This window comes from Falco rusticolus, chromosome 4 (assembly GCF_015220075.1).
Source record: "Falco rusticolus isolate bFalRus1 chromosome 4, bFalRus1.pri, whole genome shotgun sequence".
In the NCBI taxonomy this organism is placed as follows: Eukaryota; Metazoa; Chordata; class Aves; order Falconiformes; family Falconidae; genus Falco; species Falco rusticolus.
Window position 1 is genome coordinate 48,749,924 of NC_051190.1, and position 20,162 is coordinate 48,770,085.

Below are 20,162 nucleotides of genomic sequence, written 5' to 3' on the forward strand. Positions count from 1 at the left end.
CAGCATCGCTGCCAGGCTAAAGAGAGGCTGCAGGGACCAGGACAGGGGTGAAAGGGGCACAGAGAGGGCTGGTGGAGAGGTCACAGGGGCAAAAACCTGCTGCTGCCACCACTTGCGCCACGCTCGCCCTGCCTGGTGCTGCGCTTAGGGAGGGCACTGCTGGTGCTGCGCTCACCCTGGGCTCCTGGCTCACCCCCTCAGAGGAGCAGCACCGCTCTGGCTGCTCGCTGGTGGTTTTGCTGGGCCGTGGCTGTGCCGAGCAGAGGTCGGGCAACGCGGGGCTTGGCCAGACTGTGGGGTGAATGGGGTGTGTCGGGTGGGCGATGCACGGCTCGGCCAGGGATCCTGCTGCGTGGCCAGGAGTCGGGGTCCAGCTGCTTGAGCCCAGCTCAAACCCCAGTTCCAGGCTGATACTCTCATTTTTAGCTCTTCTTGGCCTTCCATTCCGGACGCAGAGCCATGTGCCACAAGAGGGCAGGCAGGGCTGCAGCATCCCTGAGCCTGGGAGGGAGCCCACTGCCTGCCTGGGTGGTGGGAGCGGGGGCGCTGCTGGGGGGGGGGGAACACACTCATGCAGTGACCTGGGCAGAGGAAAGTACGCTCCCATTGAGCTCAGGCAGCTGGAAACTGCCGCTCCAGCAGCTCCCTGCGCCCGGCGGTGGGTGCACGGAGTCAGAGTTGTGTGGGCCAGTGGTGCCAGAGGAGGTGCAGAAGCAGGGTGCTGGGCTGGGGTACCCACGTTGTCTGCAGCATCCAGCAGCCACCCAGCCTCTTCCTCCGTGCCAGTGCTCATGTGACTTTCTGGGCATGACCCACACCCACGCATCCAGAAGGTCCCTCTGGATGCAGCAGAACTTACCAGGCTGCTGCTCGTGTCGTGCAGACCCCAGCAGGATGCTCCTGCCCTGGGTCACCCATCCCCTGCGGAGCAGCTCCAGCTTGTACTGGGAGATGTGGGGTCTTGGCTCGGAGAGAGGGGGCAGCCCACCGTGGCCCGGGGGGAGCAGCCGGCACTCCTCTGGGTGCCTGACGGGACGCGTCAAAGAGCAGAGGAAGAGCTGTGTGGGGTTAGCACAGTGCAGCTTTATTTCCATGGTGGGGAAAGAGGTTCTCCCCCACAGGCTCAAATCCCTCAGTACAAACCATCTTACTGGCCCGCTGCCCTTATCCACCATGGCTTCTGCTAGCCCTGTGGCTAGCTGCAGCACCCCTACTCAACAGGCGTGGTTCCCGCAGAGGGGCAGGAGGACCAGCCTTGCTTTCCCCTCGGCTACTACACAGCCCTTCCGCTACCCAGACGCAGGATGGCCAAGGGACAGGCCGGCCAACCCCAGCAACCCCCTGGACATGGGGGAGACCCCCTGATCCTGCTGGAGCAGGGGTCTGGTCAGAGCGGGATACCAGTGGGATGGCCCATGCTTGGGCTGGCTGAGGAGCATCTCCCAAGTGTTGGGTGGGACCTGGGATCCCTCCTGGGATCCCAGTGGGGCCACCCAGGCAGGTCTGCGGGTCACTGCGTGGCTGCACCTCGCTCAGACCATTTCCACCAGTTGGGCAGGGACAGGTCACTACAGTGTGAAGCGGAGAGCAGGCTGCAGGGCTGGATGCCACAAGGGGGCTGCGCGTGGGGGGGTCTCCATCTCCCCCTCACTTGTGGGTGGGGGGAGCACTTGGGGCTGCCACACAGAGAGGAACAAAGCCAGCACTTGGGTCTGGTGCCTATAAACCCCCTGACAGACACAGCTCAGCTACAGGGACACACACACACGCACTGGGCCATGGGCAGCACTCCCCAGAGGACACAGACAAGGGCGATGTGGGGGGCAGGAGGAGGTGGGGGTCAAAGCTCTGGCCTGGCACCAGGCAGAGCCACCCAGACCAGGAGCCCCGAGGGCAGTGGCCGAGGGCAGGTCCCGCCATGCCCTGCCCCATCGCCTCCTGCCCCTCACCACAGCACACGATGCTGCCCGGGGGCACGATGGGCAGCAGGGACCACGCGGAGTCAGATCACCCCTCCAACACATCTCTCCAAGAGTCCTGCAGACTGCGAAGAGAACTGAAAAGTGCTTAGAAAAGAGAGAAACCCCTAGAAAACCCACCCCGGACAAGAGCCTGATCTCACCTCCCTGCCCAGAGCATCCCTGTTGGCCCAGGGCAACACCACAGAGGAAGGGGGGGCCGGGGCCGGGGCCAGCTGGGGTGGGAGGCACACGGAGCACCCAGGCTCGCCCCATCCCTGCCCTCTACACCAAGGCGTAGTCAAACTGGCCCCTCTCCAACCCCTCCTTGTGGTCGGTCCAGGAGGAGGCGGGCATGCGGCTGTAGGGGTCCAGCAGGATGCGAAAGCAGCGCACCATCAGCATCACCAAGAAGACCAGGAGGAAGATGACAAAGGCAAAGACGGTTTTCTGCTCAGCATCCATACCCGCTGTGCCGGCTGGGTGCTCGACCAAGGAGGGGGAGAGCAGTTCATAATCCATCGTCGATGCATCATTCATGGCAGAGGCGAGGAGCGTGTGGGCAGGGCGCATTCGGCCGCCCCGAAGCCTGGGCAGCCAGCTTCAGCCTCCCGCTATGCCCGTGCACCCAGAGCACTGGCTACTCCATCGCCACCGGCACGGCTGCGCCGAGCTCAGGATTCGCTCCTGCCCAAGCCAAGAGCTTCTGGAAGGGAAAGCAGAGATGGTGAGGGAGGAGGAACAGCCATGGGCTACAGCAACGCTGCTAAATAACCAGGGGCAGGGAGGTTCCCAGGTGGATCTCTCATTTTCTAGCAAGCTGAAGAAGCCAATCGCAGGGCACACGAAGGCATGGGATGCATGGGCAGCCCAGGGCACTGGTGCCAAGCTTGCCGGTCTGCCCTTAAATCCCCAGCAATCCTCTGGAGAAGGTGCCCATCTGCTAAGGCTTGTGCTGCAGGGCCTTTTGGAGCAGGTGTTGTGAATCACAGGACAATTCCCACTGGAAAGGCTCTCAGCTGTGGGGCCAGAGTGGGCTGCTCAGGGCTTTACCTAGTCTGGGCTTGAAGTTCTCCCAAGCCAGACACAAGCTTGGGATCTGCTCCTGCCTGCTGAGGGACACGTGTCCAGCTGCCACATCTCTCCTAGCACAGCGACTGCCTTTGGTTTTGCATCAGGTATAGAAGAAGGATGGGGAAGGAGGGCACCTACCTCACTGCAGCTGCGTGGGGTCACTAGCATTGCTCTTGCAATGGGAGGAGGAGAAGGCTGTGTCCAAACAGCCACGTCACTGAGGAAAGATCTCCAGGGTCCAGCTGTCTTGGGCTAGGGATGCAAAACAGAAGGACAAAGATAGCAGAAGAGGTTAAAAGGACCACAGTCACTAGGAGTTGTAGAGAAACGCCACAAGGCACGCCTGAAGTTCTCAGTGTCTCATCAGACTGGATGGAGTTCACCTAGGAGAACATCTACACCAACATCCCCTTGCAGCATCCTGGAGCTTGAGTGCTCTCAGTGCTGTGGAGACTCCAGGAAATAAAAGAAAGCCCCACTGGGAGATATCAGGAAACAGTTGAAACATCTCCCTGCCCTCGCGGGCAGCAATAGTGTCTCTGGGAGCAGTATCAGTGGGAAAGGAAAAGGCAGAGCTAAAGCAGCCCCAAGGGCAGGGCCCCCAGCTGCAGACCAGAGCAGGTTCAGCATGGCTCGGACACGTGCTGAGGACCTTCTCCCTTTACCTGCAGCTCCTGGGACAGCAGGAGGAACAGCGCTCACAGGCTTTAAAATAATTTAATGTAACAGCAGCAAAATAAAGGGCAAGAGCAGCAGCAACAAGGTGAGCCCAGCTGTTCTCCGACTTTTCACCCTGGTTATTTGGTACTCTCCCGTCCCGGGCATGTCTCATGTCTAGACCAGACGTGGGGTGCCCTCTCCGCCAGCCCTGCTCTCCTCTGGGACAGAGCACCGCCATGAGACCCCTGCCCACGGGGGTGGCGAGCCCCCAGCTGGCATCCCTGCATCAGTGTTTGGCCAGGGTACCTCTGAACTCCAACCACCACCCTAAACCAGCTGTCCTGGCACTTCCACTGAGAGCAAATCCCCAGGTACTTGCCGAGGGTCCCAGTCTCCTTCAGGGCTGAGCAGGGGCTTTGCCCTCATTTGTCGGGTTTGCACTATTGCAGGGAAGTGCCCAGTGCAGTTCCCTAAAGGGAAACTACACCTGCGTCCCGTGTCACGTTCAGAGGATGTTGGCCACCCCTAGTGTGACTCCATCCAGCAGCCCCTCAGGCTGTCAAGCTTCTGTCATGCTGGGCTTTATTCCTCCCCCCACATAGCCCCAGCTGAGCATGGGATGCAGGTATGAGTCAAACAGGGCTCCCACGGGTACCACATCACAGAACCACAGAACCGTGTAGGTTGGAAAAGACTTTTAAGACCATCAAGTCCAACCATGGACTCAGCTCTGCCAAGGCCACCATTAAACCATGTCCCTAAGCACCAGGTGTTTTAAACACTCCCAGGGATGGTGACTCCACTACCTCCCTGGGCAGCCTGTCCCAGTGCTTGACAACCCTTTGGTGAAGAAATTCTTCCTAATATCCAGCCTAAACCTCCCGCGGCGCAGCTTGAGGAAGGGCAGGAGGATGGGGTTGAGTGACCTGAGCTGGAGGAGCTGCCACCTGGGCAGAGGGCACCTGGGTCTCCCCCCACAGCTGGTGGGTGGTGGCTCCATGTGGTGCTGTCTGGGGGAGGAATCCCCACCCGTGGAGAAGCACAGGTGGGACAGAGCATCCCGCTCCTCTCACGGAGCTCTCGGGGGCGGGTGCAGCTCCCTACAGCCTGAGCCACCCACAGAGCTCCTCCTGCCCTGGAACCCCTTGGGACCTCCCCGGGCTTTGGAAGCACCATGTGGCTGGGGCACTGCTGCCTCTCCGCTGCGCTTCTCTGTGCTCAGGAGAGATTTGTGCTTCCCACTGATGCATCTGGGTTAGAAAAATCTCCCATCATGGTTCTCGATGCCAGAGATGCTCAGGACTGGCCCTGCTGCAATATAAGGTACCCAAGCACAAATCATATATCTGGAGATACCAGCTAACTCACACATCAGAAGTGCAGAGAGGAACGGGCACGTTCAGGAGAAAACAGAAGATTTTCTGCTAAATAGTATCCCTATTTTTTTATCCTGTAGTACTCAGGATAAAGGGTTCCCCTCACATTTGGGATGCATTGCTTTTTCACTACTGTGTGAAGAATCAGATCTTACTTTCCCGGGAATTTTGAGCAGAGCAAAAAAAACCTGCTGATAAGACAGTTAAATGAAGGCAGCTGTTATTTAAGGAACGTTTGATTGAGTTTTATTAAGATTCATGTTCCCTTAGTAACTAAGAAGAATACATGAGCAAGGAAATTGCTTAATAGGGACTGAGCTCACAAAGGAAGAGGATCACTGTCAACAATTCAGCAACGCTGCGGTGAGATTTTTCTGGGTATGAACCACGAATTAAACATTTAATTTGGGAATGGCAAATATCTAATGAGATATTAATTTAAAAAGAAGTATGGAGCCGTGTTTACCGATGCAGGATGCCATCTGGTACAGAGGGCTCACCCTTCCCACTACAGACACCTCCAATCTGGGAATGTGAGTGGGCAGTGAAGGGAGGTTATGGGCGCTCAGCAGGGATGGGGCTGCACAGCACCGGCATGACTCAGCCTGCTCACTGGACTACACCCAGACACTCCTGCTAGCGCCAGCTTGTTCCACCCTTTAAGTCCTTGCAGGTTTTTAACCAGGAGTCAAGACGTAGGGATAGGTAGTGGATGGGAAAGCACAAAGGCCTGGAGAAGAGAAGGCTCCAGGGACACCCTGCTGCGCCCTTTTGGTAATTAAAGGGGGCTTATAAGGGAGATGGGGACAGAGGTAATGGTTCTAAACTAAAAGAGGGGAGATCCAGACTAGCTATAAGGAAAAATGTTTACGCTGAGGGTGAAGCACGGGCACAGAGAGCCCAGAGAGGTGGTGGGTGCCCCATCCCTGGAAACATTCAAGGCCAGGTTGGACGGGGCTTGGAGCAACCTGGTCTGGTTGAAGATGTCCCTGCTTATGGCAGGGGGCTGGACCAGGTGGCCTTTAAAGGTCCCTTCCCACCCACACCATTCCATGATTCTAAGAAGTGTCCAAAGCAGAATCAGAGCCTAATTAGGGAAAGCAGCTGGAGAAAGCCTTCTGTGTCAGCCGGAAAGCAGTTTCTGGAATCTAACATTTTGGGTATTGCTTACTTCCAATTTACAGCATGGTAACCTTGTTCAAAAGAAAATAATCTGTTCCTCCTTCAAACAGTTTACTCCCACCAGCAAATAAAAGATGAAGCTGGGAGCCCTGGCATAGCCGTGCTTTGCTCCACGTTAGTCCAGCTCGGTGCAGCTGGTGTGCAAGGGATGGGGAGCGGGGAGCCCAGCTCCCTGTGCAGGGTCTGAGCAACGAGGCAGCTCCCAGGTCACCGGTAATCTGTCTCAGGGGGCTGGGAGGTTACGGCAGCTTTGCAGCATCTGGCACTGAAAGGTGTGTGTTTTGTCAGCACGAATTAAAAAACCCAGACCTGCGTGATTTGCACAATAAAGCACCATAAAGGCTCGATACGCTCAAAGGATGGAGCTGGAAGATGACAGGGCATGAGCCACACGGAGCAGGGCTTAATTGCACGGTGTCGTCAGTGCAGCCGAACAGCTAGGGAATTACTCCGTTTACACACTTTTAAATAGACCCAACTCAGTACTTCTATAACCCAAAATAGACATTTACAATTATATAAGGATGAGAAATAAGACTAATGTCTTCAAAGGAGAAACTGGAGCTACTTTTGATGGAGGAGACCTAGGAGGGGCTAAAATGCTTAAATTCAAATGAAGCTTTTGCAGAGACCAGAATGAAATGCCTGCACACAGAATAAGGACCAGAGCAAATTCATTAGGATGGTGCTAAAATAACCCTGCTTTGAAAAGCACAGCCCTACTGTTGCCCCCCATACAAAGCTATTTGAGACATCTAGGAGACAAATTTAAAAGATAGATGCAGCCAGGGTCCTGGGAATGTCTAACAAAGATGGTTCTGTGACCAGGAGAGCAGTGCAGCATAAGCACTAACACAGGGCTCCAGCAAAAGGCTGAGAGCACATCTGCTGCTCGGTGGGAGCCCGAGGTCTCGCAGGACCCGGCTCCCTGCGCTCCCCTTGGTTAATATTCATTGCATCACTGCACATGGTGCACAACCGCCTGTTGCAACCAGACAGCAAACGCGATCGCCAGGGAGATAGGAAAGCAAACGCCCTCACGAGGACTGCAGGAAAACAAGTTTCTGCCTAAGCAGGAGGATTTCTAGGACCTCAGCTCCTTAGAGATGGGAAAAGGCTTTACCTGCAAGTGCAGCAGGGCTGTGGCACTCGCTCCGGTGTGCCAAAGGGTCCGTCCATCCGCAGCGGGTCCACTCGCCCCAGTGGAGCTGGAGGCAGCTGGGTGCCTCCCTGGGGCATGCGCCCTGTGCCTGGCACTGGGACACCACCTCAGAGGCAGCGGAATTCTTTGCAGGGTTGACTTTGCCTTTTTGGGTAAACCTGGCCGCTGGGTTCAAGGAACGCATCCCGCCGGGTTCCTGCCCGGCTGCAGTACAAGCACAACCAGGGGCCCTGCCAGGGGAAGCTGAACTTCCAACGGGATGCAGACCCCTGGAGCAAAGAGCTGTGTGGGCCCTCAGAGGTGTTTCTGCCCCCCGTTAAAGCACATTGTGGGTCTCCTGCCTGGCCGATGCTGAGAGCACAGGGCTGTGTTCTCCTGCTGCCCTATGGCACACACCCTGGCCCCGGGTGCAAACAAAGCTGGGACTCTCCAGACGTGTTTCTGCCTTCCCTTCCTACGCATCCCAAAGCCAAATTGCTGCGCTGTCCCTGGAAATCTGCTCCTGCCTTTGCCACCAGGTGCTGGTGCAGGGCTCACACAGGGGCCGTCTCCTCTCTCCTTCCTCAGCAGGCAGCCAAGCCCAGCAGGAACAAAGTTGTTTCCCATTTCAGGAACCCAGTCTGCCCAGAGAGCAGTGTGTGCAACCTCGCCTTCCCAGCTTCCCTCTTCTCGCTGCCAGGGGGGCACCCAAGCCTTAACCTCAGCACCCTCCACCAAACATCCCTGCAGGGAGAGACCCTCCTGGCCCTGCCGAGGTGGGTATGTACATTGTACAGATGATGCTGTGCCCCAAGAAGGACGCTGAGCCTCTTTCTGCCTTCAGCCTGGCTGTGTCTGAACCACCTACAGGGTGCATCTCAGCCTGGTGGTACAGGCAAACACCGGGCAGCTAGCTGCCCAGGGACAGGCAGCACCAGTATCTACCCAGGAACCACAGTCCATGTCTGGGCTCCCTCCCTATTAATGCTTGTTACCGACAGCAAGATCCTGGGGGCTCCTTCATGGACCCTCTCAGCCCCTCTCCATCACTTGGCCCTGTGAGGGCAGTGTGAGGATGGACAAGGACATATGGTGTCCAAGAGACATTGGACCAGCAGCCAACACCCATGCTCGAGGAAGATCCCAAGCCTCAGCGGATCCCCCAGTTGGTCTGATGTAGACAGATCTCCCCTCACGCTCTAAAGCCTGCTCACAACATCGCTTTTCAAGCATCTTCCACCACAAGGAGTGGTAGGACAGGCTGGGGCTCCAGCCCAGCACATCTGTACCCCAAACCCTGACATTAAGAGCTTGGTCCATCTTCTGCTAAAGCAGCCTGTGCTAAGGGGAAGGCCACCTTCTCCACCACTGCTTCTCCAAACCCATGCAGCCACTGTGGAGGGGCTCTCCCAACAAGGCAGCTCTGCTGGACAAGACTGCAGCCATGCGCAGCAGCCAGGGGGAATGAGCAGAGCACGGACACGGAGTATGAGGGATGTCCCATCCACTTTTTTGCAAGTGAAAGGGGCAGCCCTTCAGCCAAGGGGGAGTTTAGCCCAGCCCCAGTTAAGCAGAGCTGCTTGCCCCCAGATCCCAGGCTCTGGCATCCCTGGACCCCCGGGGTGGGGGGCACGGGAAGCCTGGACAAGCGCAGGGCTCTGCAGCACACCCTTCACCTGCCTCCTCTCCGCAGTCACCCCAGCACACATGGAAAACCTACCACTGCCAAACCAAGCCACCTGGGAAGAAGATACACCCCCCAGGAAAGGTTGCTCCCACCCATCCCACCCCAAATCCCAGCCTCCTGCCCTCTCCATCGAGCCCTGACAGCCGCCACCAGAAGATATACTGGACCCCAGCACCAAACAAGCAGAGCCAGCCCCACCTCCTCAGCCCACCACCCTGAGGGGTGGGGGGTCCCTGGCAGCCAAGTGCGAAGGGAATGACACCCCCCGGCTCTGCTCCCCACAGCAAGAGAGTAGATGGGGCTTGGGTGGTACCTGGCTGCCACGGACTCCCGGCTCCATCACTTGCCATCTCGAGCGAAGGAGCAGCCGCCTCTCTCCTGGGGAGTGCACAGGGAAGGCAGCTGCTCTTCACTCACGCTGGAGCGGGTTCCTATGGCGATGCAGAATCAATTATAATAAAAGGTGGAGCACAGCAATTGGAGACGAGAGAAGTTTCGTGAGCTGCCTGCCTGGGAAAGCCAGATGGTGGGAGAACACAGGGCTGGGGGCTGAGCCTGCCCAGCCCCAGGCTATGCTTCCTGGATCCTTGTGTTGCTCCCACCGAAGCCCCTCTAATCCCCAAAGCAACGCGCCTGCGTCACAGCCCTCCCAAGCCATCTGAGACCCCTGCGTGCCCACAGCGTGCCCGTGTCTGTCCCAGACCCCCAGCCCCAGTCCTGGCATCTTGGGATGCTCCAGAGCCAGTGCAGCATCCCTGCCAGGCAGGGACCCCCCTGCCACTCAGACCACTGCCAGCTGCACCCAGGGCAAGGGACTGAGCATCAGCGAGATGCTGGGGCACAGCCGGCCATGAAGATGCCCGAAGGACTGCAGAATCTCACTGCAGCCCCACAAACACCTTCCCACCCCAGCCCCAAGCAGCCATCCAGTTTTCTGGGATGAAAAGAGCTGCCAGGCTTGCACAGAGTCACACCTGGCTCGCAGGGAAACATGCCCAAGCTCTGGGAGCTCTCCAGGAACCTGACTACATGCCTGGACCCGAACCAGGAACCCAGCACAGCAGCAGTCCCGCACAAGCTCCCAGAAGACGAGCGTGCGTCACCGGCTCTGCCTGCTGCTGCCTCCCACCTGCCTGCCCTCCCCACCTCTGCCAGCCATATCTGTAGGAGCAAACTCGAAGGATGTATTTTCCACTCGGCAGAAGAGCAACAGGAGCCTTGGAGCCTGGGCTGATGAGATACAATTTGGAGGAAGAACTAGCACCAGATGGTTGGTCACCACGACCGGGACACACTGACCACAGGGTCATTATCCACACCCAGCTTCAAAGGACATCCTCAGAGCTAAAAGATGCAGCGATAAGAGGGTCCAGGCTCCTGCCAGGAGGAGGTCAGCAAGTGAAAAATGACCTGCAAATAAATATACTTGGTCACACCAGCAAAACCACCAAGTTCTTGGCACAGTCTGGCTGTCTGAGCTCCTCCCACGGCCCCAGCAAGATGGATTTGGCCATCCCCAGCCACTCCAGGAACATTTTCAGGTCAAGCCTGGGACCTGGATGCCCCTTTGAGCACAGTTTCTCCCCTAAGCCATCACCACTTTGGCCACGTATGGCTCATGGCGCCTGCCGAATGGCAGATCATTGCACACACAAATCCCCATGGAGGAGAGAAGAGAGCTCAGGTCCTGCTGTACCGGAGCCCCAAGGGGACAGAGACAGGGAGGAGGAGGAGGAGACTTCATGCAAGGGAAACCAGGGGGACACCCGCTGCTAGCTACTCTGGAGAAAAATGGACTCATTTCTCCTCATCCAGGTGCTCGGGAGGAGACAGAAAAGACTCCAGATGGCTGTTGGAGGCACCTAGAAGTGCGGATTAGATGCTAAGGCTGCAGGTAGCCGCTGGGAGCTAATGCAACCCCTCCGCACATTGCTTCCTCTTTACAATTTTAGCGATTTCCCCGGTGCAAAAATTCATCCTGCAAAAATTAATCACCAAACCATAAAAGCAAACTCCTCTATGTGTAACAGCACCAGAGGAGCATAATTGTGATCCCCAGCCCCTTCAGCACAGTGCAGCGTGCTCCCTTCCTACAACGAGGTGATTCATTGTAAATACCTGGAAATAACCACGCAATTTCCTGCACTATCCATCTTAGCTGCTAATTGAAATGGGTTTTCTGAAAGGTGCCTACAGAGAGCATTCTCACACTTAATCAGCACAGGGAACGCTCACTGCCTGGGGCAAAGGGGAGGCAGGCCACATCAGTGGCTTCCCTGCAAAATTAATATTGCTTTGCTAGTCCTCTGTCCTCTGGCAGGACTGGTGTGTGTGTGTGAATGAACAGTTCCTAAAGGCCTCCTGCACATCCACTCCTGGAAGAGCCACAGGAGCCTTCCGTGCTCTGTGGCTGCACTGTTTGTGGAGCCGTGTCCCCTGCAAGCTGCAGGACCTGCTTGTGTCGAGGACCCTGGGAGCCCCTCTGCTGATGGGTACCCACCGGCAGAGCATCCTCCCTGCATCCACCCCACCCCAAGCCAACTTAGCCCAGACAGCCCAGTCCATTCCAGCCCAGCCCAGTCCATTCCCACTCCACCTAGCCCAATCCAATCTAGTCCATCCCAGTCAAGCCCCATCTAACCCTCCCCTTGGCCCCATGACCTTGATTTTCACGTCTCTCGTGCACCATGACTAGCCAAGTAACCTTGCCACATCCTGAACATCCCAGCTCCTGGCCAGAGCAGGAGCTCTGAGCTGGTCACATACCAGCTCAGCATCCAAACTCAAAACACCAGCTGGTTCCTGAGATGATGGCACTGAGTTTTCACCATTTCCAGCTGTTGCTTGTTTTCCAGACCCAGATTTCCGTGGGCTTCCCCATGGCTCATTTGCTCATCGTCCCATCTCTCTCCAGGTGACGGTGACCCAGCACCCTTTGCCCCGGGCTGCTGGGCTGTGACAAGACAGCACACGACACCCCCTCCCCAGGGGTCCTGGCACTCCATGCGCTTTCTGTGTTGGCTGCTCCAGGCTTTGCTACCATGTCTAAGCCTGATCTGCAGAGAGAGGTCCTCAACACCTCCGCCAGCCTTTCTCCTCCCCCAGAGGCCAGCTGGGTGCAACGTACAGAGCTGCTGTGGAGACACAGGCTGCGGCCAGCACCCTACACCAGCAGAAGGGACCAGCCCCTGCCCCAGGGCATCCTCATCCAGCTGCTCCTGTGCCAGACTGGCAGCAGCTCTGCTCCACGGTGGAGACCGTGGCTGCATTTCAATGAGCTCCTGCTGATTTTATCTCCTTTAAACTGATGAGGGTTGTTTGTGCAAACACAATTACATCAGCTGAGAGCTCTCCATGAGCACAGCAACCACATTATGGACCGGACAGGATTTCCCTTGCTGGGATTGTCTCCAGCAGAGCAGGCTGCATCTGTGACACTGAGCAAGAGCCAAGAGGAGCAGGAAGGGTGCTGAGCATGCAGGTGTGCATCGGTCCCAGCCCACACCTTCCCAAAAGCACAGGGAACAGAGTCCAGGTGAGCAGCAGCAGAGCCAGGGTACATGAAGTCCCTGGTTTGCTTTGGAGTCCTCCCAGAGGAGCACAAAACCACACCAGGCACAGGGTGCCCCCTTGCTGCATCACTGGCAGCAGCTTGGACCCTGCTCCCTCGTGGCATCGTGCAGAGACCAAGCCCATCTCCTCTGATCCAGAAGTTTCCAGCACTTCAGGCTGTCAGAGCAAGGCTTCCTGCCCAAACCAACAGACCTTGTGCCGGGACCCCCCAGGCAGGGTCTGTGTGGGGAGAGCAGAGCTCACTCCTTCAAGGAACCGGCAGAGGATAAGCACAAAATGGCTTTAATGACTACACATGTGGATTCCCCCAGACCAGTGATTCCGGGCAAGTCACCCACATGTCCCTTTACAGCCAAGCCATCGTGTACACAGGATCCCAGGTCCAGTATACTCAGGATGCTCTAATTCTTTTTTCTTGAAATTCCTACCCACCCACCCACCCTTAAGTCCCTGCTCAAAAGTACATACCTGGGGGTATCACCATGTGGGAGCTTCCCACCCTGCCCTCACTTCTTGGAAGGGTGTCAGAGCTGGAGGATATCCTTCTGCTGAAGATTTGGCCTCTTACAAGAAAAGCTGGATAAGCCTTGGGGAAAACTCAGGACACAAGTTCCCTGAGGCACATGGAAGACTCTGGCATTCGGAAATATCGATCCTGACTGCACTTCAGAGCATGGATTTAATACTGCACAGCAGCCTGCAGTCACTGCCCCAGCAAAGCACCGGGCGGGTGGTCCAGGCTTTGGATGATGCTGAACTAATTGTACCATGGAGACAGCAAGGGAGTTTGTTCTGCCTGGACTTAGAGGACTTGGTAATTAAATGATGTTCAGGTTTTGCATTATCTCACCGTTCAGCCAAGCACTTTTGAAAGAAAAAAGAAGAATGTTTCTCTAATCAAAAATCTATTCACCTATGAAACGCAATAAATCTCAGAAAGGGATCTAAGCACTTTTTTTTTTAGTGCTGACAAAGTGATATTGTAAAATACTGCAGCGGTTGCACTGGGTAAAACCCTGTGGCACAGAATGACTGTTTTTGTCTTTGAGGACAGAGACTGCAAACGCACACTCGGATGCTTCAGTTCAAGGCAAAAATAGTTGCCCATGTCTTGGTGAAAACCACCCTTTATTCACACAGATTTCACCGATTAAAGATTTTAATTTAACTGCCAATGGCAATTAATGAAAATTAGCTTCTGACTTAGTATGAGACGGGATCACAGCACGTGCTGCTGCTGCCTCGGAAGGGCTGGGCAGCTCAGGGAAGGTTCTTGCCTTGAACAGCTGGGCTTGATGATCTCAAAGGTCTTTTCCAGCCTAAATGATTCTCCGAGATCCTCTCCCTGGCCTGAAGGCACCGTGTGCCCAGTGAGCGGTAGGGATGGAGCCAGGCTGGGTGCACCAAGGCCGGCAGGGCTGGTGGCAGCTCCCATCCCCTTTCCTGGAAAATACCGACACCGACCCAACCCTTCATGCTGGGGGCTGAGGACACATTCTCAACATGCCCAGGTGACAACGAGGGAAGAGAATGTCCTTTCCCGGGCTCATCCAGAGCACTTGGGAGCAGCTGACACCTCCGGAACGGCAGCTGATCAAGCAGCTGATCAAGCAGGGAATCGCACCTCATTACTCTTTCCCACGAGCCAAGTTTGGCTTTGCAAAGCCATCGCGGATAACGTGAGGGATGCTGTGCAGCTCACCTGTTCTCTGCTGTCTGCAGGCGGCGTGCCCTCTCCCTGCACAGCCCCAGCAGTTGCTGAGAGCTTCCTTTACCCACTAGGGAGAAGTCAGGAGAGGAACCACGGTCCTTCAGGGACTCCAGCACCTGTGGAGTCATGGCAGTGTCATCTCCAAGTCCTCTGCAGCCCAGGACTGCCACAGTCCCAGTCAGCCCTGGAGGGGGCCACATCATCCCAGGATGAGGCCATGGGGATGGGGTCCCCAGGCCACCCCGTGGAGGGGGAGCAGGCAGGTGCAGCACGGAGCAGAGCTGGCAGGACTAGCTGCCCCAGGGGCCACACCTGCACGTGCCCTCCAGGGTCATTCCTCTGTTCTGCCTAAGAGATGCAGTTAGTCTTAAAAAAATCCAGGATGGAAGTGTCACCAGCTGCTGTGGCTTTGATGGCTGGTGTCAGTCACCAGACAATGAGGGACTATCAAGTTCTCCTACTTGATCATCTAAATTTGTCCAGCTTGGGCCATATAATTCTCTTGAAGATAAACTGCTCCACTGCCAGTGTCCCAGAGAAAGAGCACCAAGGCTCGTGGGGCCAGCCTAAAGCTGGGATGCAAATCTGGAGCTGCCACCAGACAAAGACCAGGCTTCGAGCAAGTGTCTGCTGTCTTTCCAAGCAGACTCTCCTTTGGGAAAAGGATCCCTTGGACTCAGCATAGCCAAAGCCGCCGTTCCTGCCCCCCCAGAAGGTGCCCAGGCGTGCTCCTCACCATGCAGCAGCACCAAGGGGCTGGCCAGGTCAGTGGCAGCTGCTGGATTAAATGCCGGAATCCACAGCTAAGGAATGTAACTGACGATGCAAGGTCAAGCCACTTGAAAGCTGGGATTTGCCAGGCAGAAGGTTGTCTCAGCCACATTAATTAGGGCCCCTTCTCCAACAGCATTATGATACAGCAATTAATGACAAAATCACTCACTATTTCTTCCCATGCCTGGACAGCTGTTCAATGTCTCTGCTTGTTTTCCTTTTACGGTGTTTGGCCTTGCCGTTGCACGTGCTGCATCCAACCCTGTGTGGGCTACAAGACCATGAAGCCCCTTCTGCAAGTGCCGGGGCTCGAGCTCTGGGAGCACTGAAGAATCACCCCCAGGACAAAGGGTGAGGCGTTTTGGAGGAATTTGTTGCTGGCTTCAGTCTCATCTCCAGAATTATAAATTTTCTTCCCACAGACAAAAGTGGGCCAGTGAAGTGGTAGTCATTACTGTGCCTCATTTCAGGTTCTATTCTAAAAGACAGAGGTTTATTTGCAACAAGAAGGAAACATCAGTTTCCTCTGATTTCATTTAAGCCAAAATTATCCCTTAAAAAAAAAAAAGTACCCTGAGGTAGATCCACAGCAAGTTCTTGTAAAGAGGTAGAGCTGGGCACGGTGACAAGCAATAAATACATAATTTTACAACAGAAGCCACTAGGCAACCCCACTGTATTGAGACAGGAAAAATGAGGGAAGACCTGGTCTTTTTACTCCAGATCCAGCCCACAGGAGCCCTGTAGCACATGCCACCTTGCACAAGGAATCTGCTAAAGTCCTGGAAACAGCAGCTCTGCTCATCCTGAGAGGGGAGGTTGCTTTCATCCTCCTTCCCCTCATCGGCTGCTCAGGAACCTTCTCATTTCCAGCCCCATTTTGTCCCAGCCAGGTCCATCCCAGCTGCCCAGACCTGCTGGTCACCAGTGACCTCTCCTGCACTGGCTGAGAGCCGCCACATGCCCGCAGGTGGGACGGGAACCAGGCTGGCACCGCGGGGCTGATGTGAAACACCCGGCTACAGCTGTGCTGTCGGGCAGAGAGGGAGCATGCCTGCTCCACTCTAATTAGTGTGAATCATTAAATAAAATGTCCCCTTCCTGACTTCAGCATGTGTTAGTGAAATAGCTCTATCAAAGCTGCCTTGTCAGGGGACAAGAAGTATCTTTCTGCTGGGATTATACAGCCGTGGAATTATCCCTTGCCTTTGACAAGATCAATTAATTACTTCAAAGTCATTTGCAGTAATAAATTAACTTCTCTTCTTTCCTCCCTGTTAAGCTGGAGCGTAGCTGCTGAGCAAGTAGCAGTACCTGGGCAGGCGCAGGGTCCCAGGCTGGGACCCCCGTGGCCAGGCTCTGAAGCAGGCGAAGGCTGGATTCTGCTCCCGGGGGGTCTCTGCTGGGTTCCCCCAGCCCACCGCCCAGCCGTGCTGCAGGTCTGCCATCCACACCCGGGCGCCTCTTCCTGGGGTCTCCCTGCCCATCGCCGGCACAACCACGGATGCAGGCGTGCTCTGCACCCCCTGAACCAGGCATCCTCCAGCGCAGCAGAGTTCGTGCCTTGCAGCCCAACTCATTCGTGCAGATGGGGTTTCCCTCCCCATTCCTACTCAGACATTGGATCAGATGCTCAGCACCGGTTAGAGCAGCCTGGAGAGCTGCCCCAGGCACCCAGAGGTGCAGGGCTGACCTCGTGTGATGGGCAGGGCTCCCTGCCTGGGGACCCTGTCTTGGGCTGCGATGTCACAGAAGCTTAGAAGCTGGAAAGAGCCCAGAGGAGGCTGAGAAGGAGAGAGAGGTCCTGGAGCAAAAGTTTCGAGGGGCCAGGCAATGCAGACCAACGTAAGGAAGAAACCCAGACCTTGGGTCCTGGGGAGAAGCCGCTTGGTGCCTCCCCAGGCAGCCCACTAACAGGGGGAACCAGGAGCTGCAGCGAGACCACCGGGGGGGGCGGGGGGGAACACACCCACGGCTACAGGCAGCCAGCCGCCAGACCAAATCCCTACAGCTTTCAGCCAAACTCAGCCATTTTCTAGTTGAGCCAGAGTGGTTCTCGGCTGGTAAACGAAAAAGAGTGAATGCCAGGCTGGTCCCCAGCCAGCCCCATGCCCGACAGCCCACCGCAGCATTACCTGGGTGTCCCCCACCCCTCGGTCCTCCTTTGAGTCCTGGCTGTGCAGAAGGATGAAGGCACTGGAGGACGTAGGCACAGCACCATCAGCCAGGGTCCGGGCACTCGGTCCCACCGGCCACATGAGGACAGCCCTGGTGACTGGCTCTGCCAGACACGCGTTGGCAGCAACTGAGCCACAAACCCTGCAGCTTTCTGGTTGCTCTTTGTCCTGCTGTGGGTCTACACGAGTAGATTTCATGTCCGGGCTAGGATGGGCTGTGTCCATGACCCACCTGCCTGGCTCTGCAAATGGTCCTGCCAAATCCAAGACCCACACAATGGTGAAGGGAGAAGCATCTACAAAGCAACATGTTTTTCAACAGATATATTTAAATGATGTGTCAGCCCAGGTGATATGGAGGCTGCGGGACACAAATTCTGTCGACACCTTCACTGGGACACATTAATCCGGTCCTAGATAATTCACTCAAAAGAGTCCAGTGATAAAGAGAAGCATTCCCTGAGCAGGCTCTTTCTGAAAGAATTTGTCACCATCAATAAATTGCTGGGAGATTTATTTCTGCCAACCTTAAAACTGCACACAAAGTAATGTGATTTGTTCAAACTCTTTAACATGCTGTTCTCCTTGATTTAAAGTCTGTTGAACTATCTTTATTTTCTTAGCACATTATTAATTCAGATTCTGGCTCTGACGTGAAGGAACTGAGATGCCTCTAGAGTCTGTTATTTGGGAATGAAAGGAGAAAAGGGCAGATGGAAGGGCTTAGGCAGCAAAAAAACAGCTCAGTGTAACTTCAAGCTGGGAATAAGCAAATGTTATCCGCGTCTTGCACGTCACTCGTATTCTTCTTCGTGCCTACAACTTTGACCACGTCAAGATAACCCAGCTCCAGAGCTCCCCATGGGTCTTCCGTTCAAGACTACGTAAATGTATTTCACTCTCCTCAACCCTCTGATCTGCAATCCCAGCTCCAAGGCCAGGACAGCAACTCTCTGAGCCTTCATGGACCTTAACTGCTGGGACACTGGACAACAGCTGCCTCCAACCCTTGAGGATGGTTTGCCAGCTTTTGCAAGTCACCTAATCGGCTCATACCCAATTCAATGAACTTCCCTTTATAGCGGCACCCCTGAGGTCCATGGGGAGGACGCTTGTGCTTTAACTAGGCTTTGTGCCACCAACTCTGGCAACATCTCCCCAAAACTGCCAGCTCCAGCATCCATCTCCACCAAACCCAGAGGAGCAGGGATGTGTTCAGCCCAGGGTTGGAGCTGGTGTCCCCTCCAGCAAGGACCCACGAATAAGCGTGGAAACATCCCATAAATGACAAGGAACTGGTCTTCCATAATTTTTGTACAAAATCAGCTAGCTTCCACCCTGTGCTGGCTGAGAAGAGGGGGTGAATTGCTTACAGGAACCTTCCCAACGTTAACCTCCACGTCCCTGAGCAGGGCTGTGTAAAACAGCTTCGGCAATTCCTCGGCTGAACGAAGCTCCCAGGGAACATCTGCTCCAAAAGCAACAGCCCTTCACCATCTCAACAGCAAATTCCCCAGGAGAAGGAGCAACCTCTGCAGATGCTTTTGTTTGCTGTGCCCTGACCGGGAGTTAGAAGTCTTGGGCCAAGGGGGAGCAGGGGGTCACCCAGCCCCAGGAAATGGGGGCTCTAGCCCTGGGTGGGGGCATTCAGCCTCATTAAACTCGGTGGTGAAACCAAGATGCATGGTTACTGCTTCTGTAGATGAGGACTCCAGCTGCGAAGCCGGCTCCTCGGGGCTGTGCTGGCAGTCTGGAGGAGCATGAGCACTGCAAGGCCTTGATGCTAATCGCTCAGCTTTGGCACTTGTGCTGCTGTGTTGTCTTCTGTCTGTATCCTGATACCACCAGAGACCTCAGCATCTTCCTTCAGGCACAGCAGAGACACTTCCACCACCCTGAAGACCTCGTGACCTCTCCTAACATCATGGGGCAAACTGCCGGTCTGCTGCCAGTGGGGAGCACGTGGGGAGCACATGGGCATCCTCCATGCTACAAGCCACCCACTCTCGGTCTCTGACCTGCCCATGCTGCCTCATCTCTCCCATCATCTTGTCTATCAGTTCTGAACTGTTTATCCTCAAACACTTCACAGCCATGCCTGAAGGAGAAAAGCAGCCACATCAGTGGGGAGACAGAACTACCCCCAGCGGGGATCAGCCCGCGGCACAGTGCCTGTTGCACCCTCCTGATGCTTCACCAGTGCAACTGCTCTCCCAGCGCAGCCAGCTCCAAGCCTGCGGCTCCTGCAGCATCCCAAGCCCGTGGCCAGTCAGGTTGCCATGGTACCCGCAATGCACCTTCACTGCACTGACATTAACCGCAAGGTTATGGCAATCAGGCTGCTATCGCCCGGGTGGTCCTCAACGCCTGGCTATCGCCTGCCACCGCCCCCCAGGCAGAGTTCAGGCACTGGGACCCAGTGTACAGTTTACTCTGCCTTCACAGCGAGCAGAGCTCAGCGTGTGATCATTGCTACCTCCCTCACCGGATTATTTTATTCTCCCCACCCACCCCACCCCTTAAAATCACTGATTCATATTCTCAGTCTTAATTGCATCATAACCCAGTTTTGTCTGGGAATCTATTCCGGGAGCAGAGGGTGCCTGATGTAAAGATGCTGGAGGGAGGGCACCCACCTGCATCTCCCAGAGGTGCAGGCATTGTTATAGCAAGGGCTGGTACCAGCAGAATGTGTGTCTCCCAGTATCATTGTGCAAAAGGGCCTTGACCTACAGAGCAACATGCTCCAGGAGCTAAGAAACAACCCCAGTATTCCCCAGCACTACCCAGTTCTCCCACCAGTCATGGTTCTGCCCCTGTGGGGGTTCCTCTGGATCACCCATGGAAAA

At 55.7% G+C, this 20,162-nt stretch overlaps 1 protein-coding gene across 2 annotated transcripts in view; it reads right to left on the reverse strand.

Annotated features, from left to right (window-relative positions):
* Window positions 1-1,063: 1,063 nt before the first annotated feature.
* CTXN1 (cortexin 1) overlaps window positions 1,064-20,162 on the reverse strand; it is a 38,994-nt gene continuing 19,895 nt past the window's right edge. For both annotated transcript variants that reach the window (XM_037382409.1, XM_037382408.1), the window contains 2 exons: window positions 3,171-3,284; window positions 1,064-2,664 (listed from right to left, as the gene is read on the reverse strand). In XM_037382409.1, the coding sequence (XP_037238306.1) occupies window positions 2,244-2,531 (288 nt within the window). In that variant the 5' untranslated portion in view covers window positions 2,532-2,664; window positions 3,171-3,284 and the 3' untranslated portion in view covers window positions 1,064-2,243. The remainder of the gene's footprint in view (window positions 2,665-3,170; window positions 3,285-20,162) is intronic.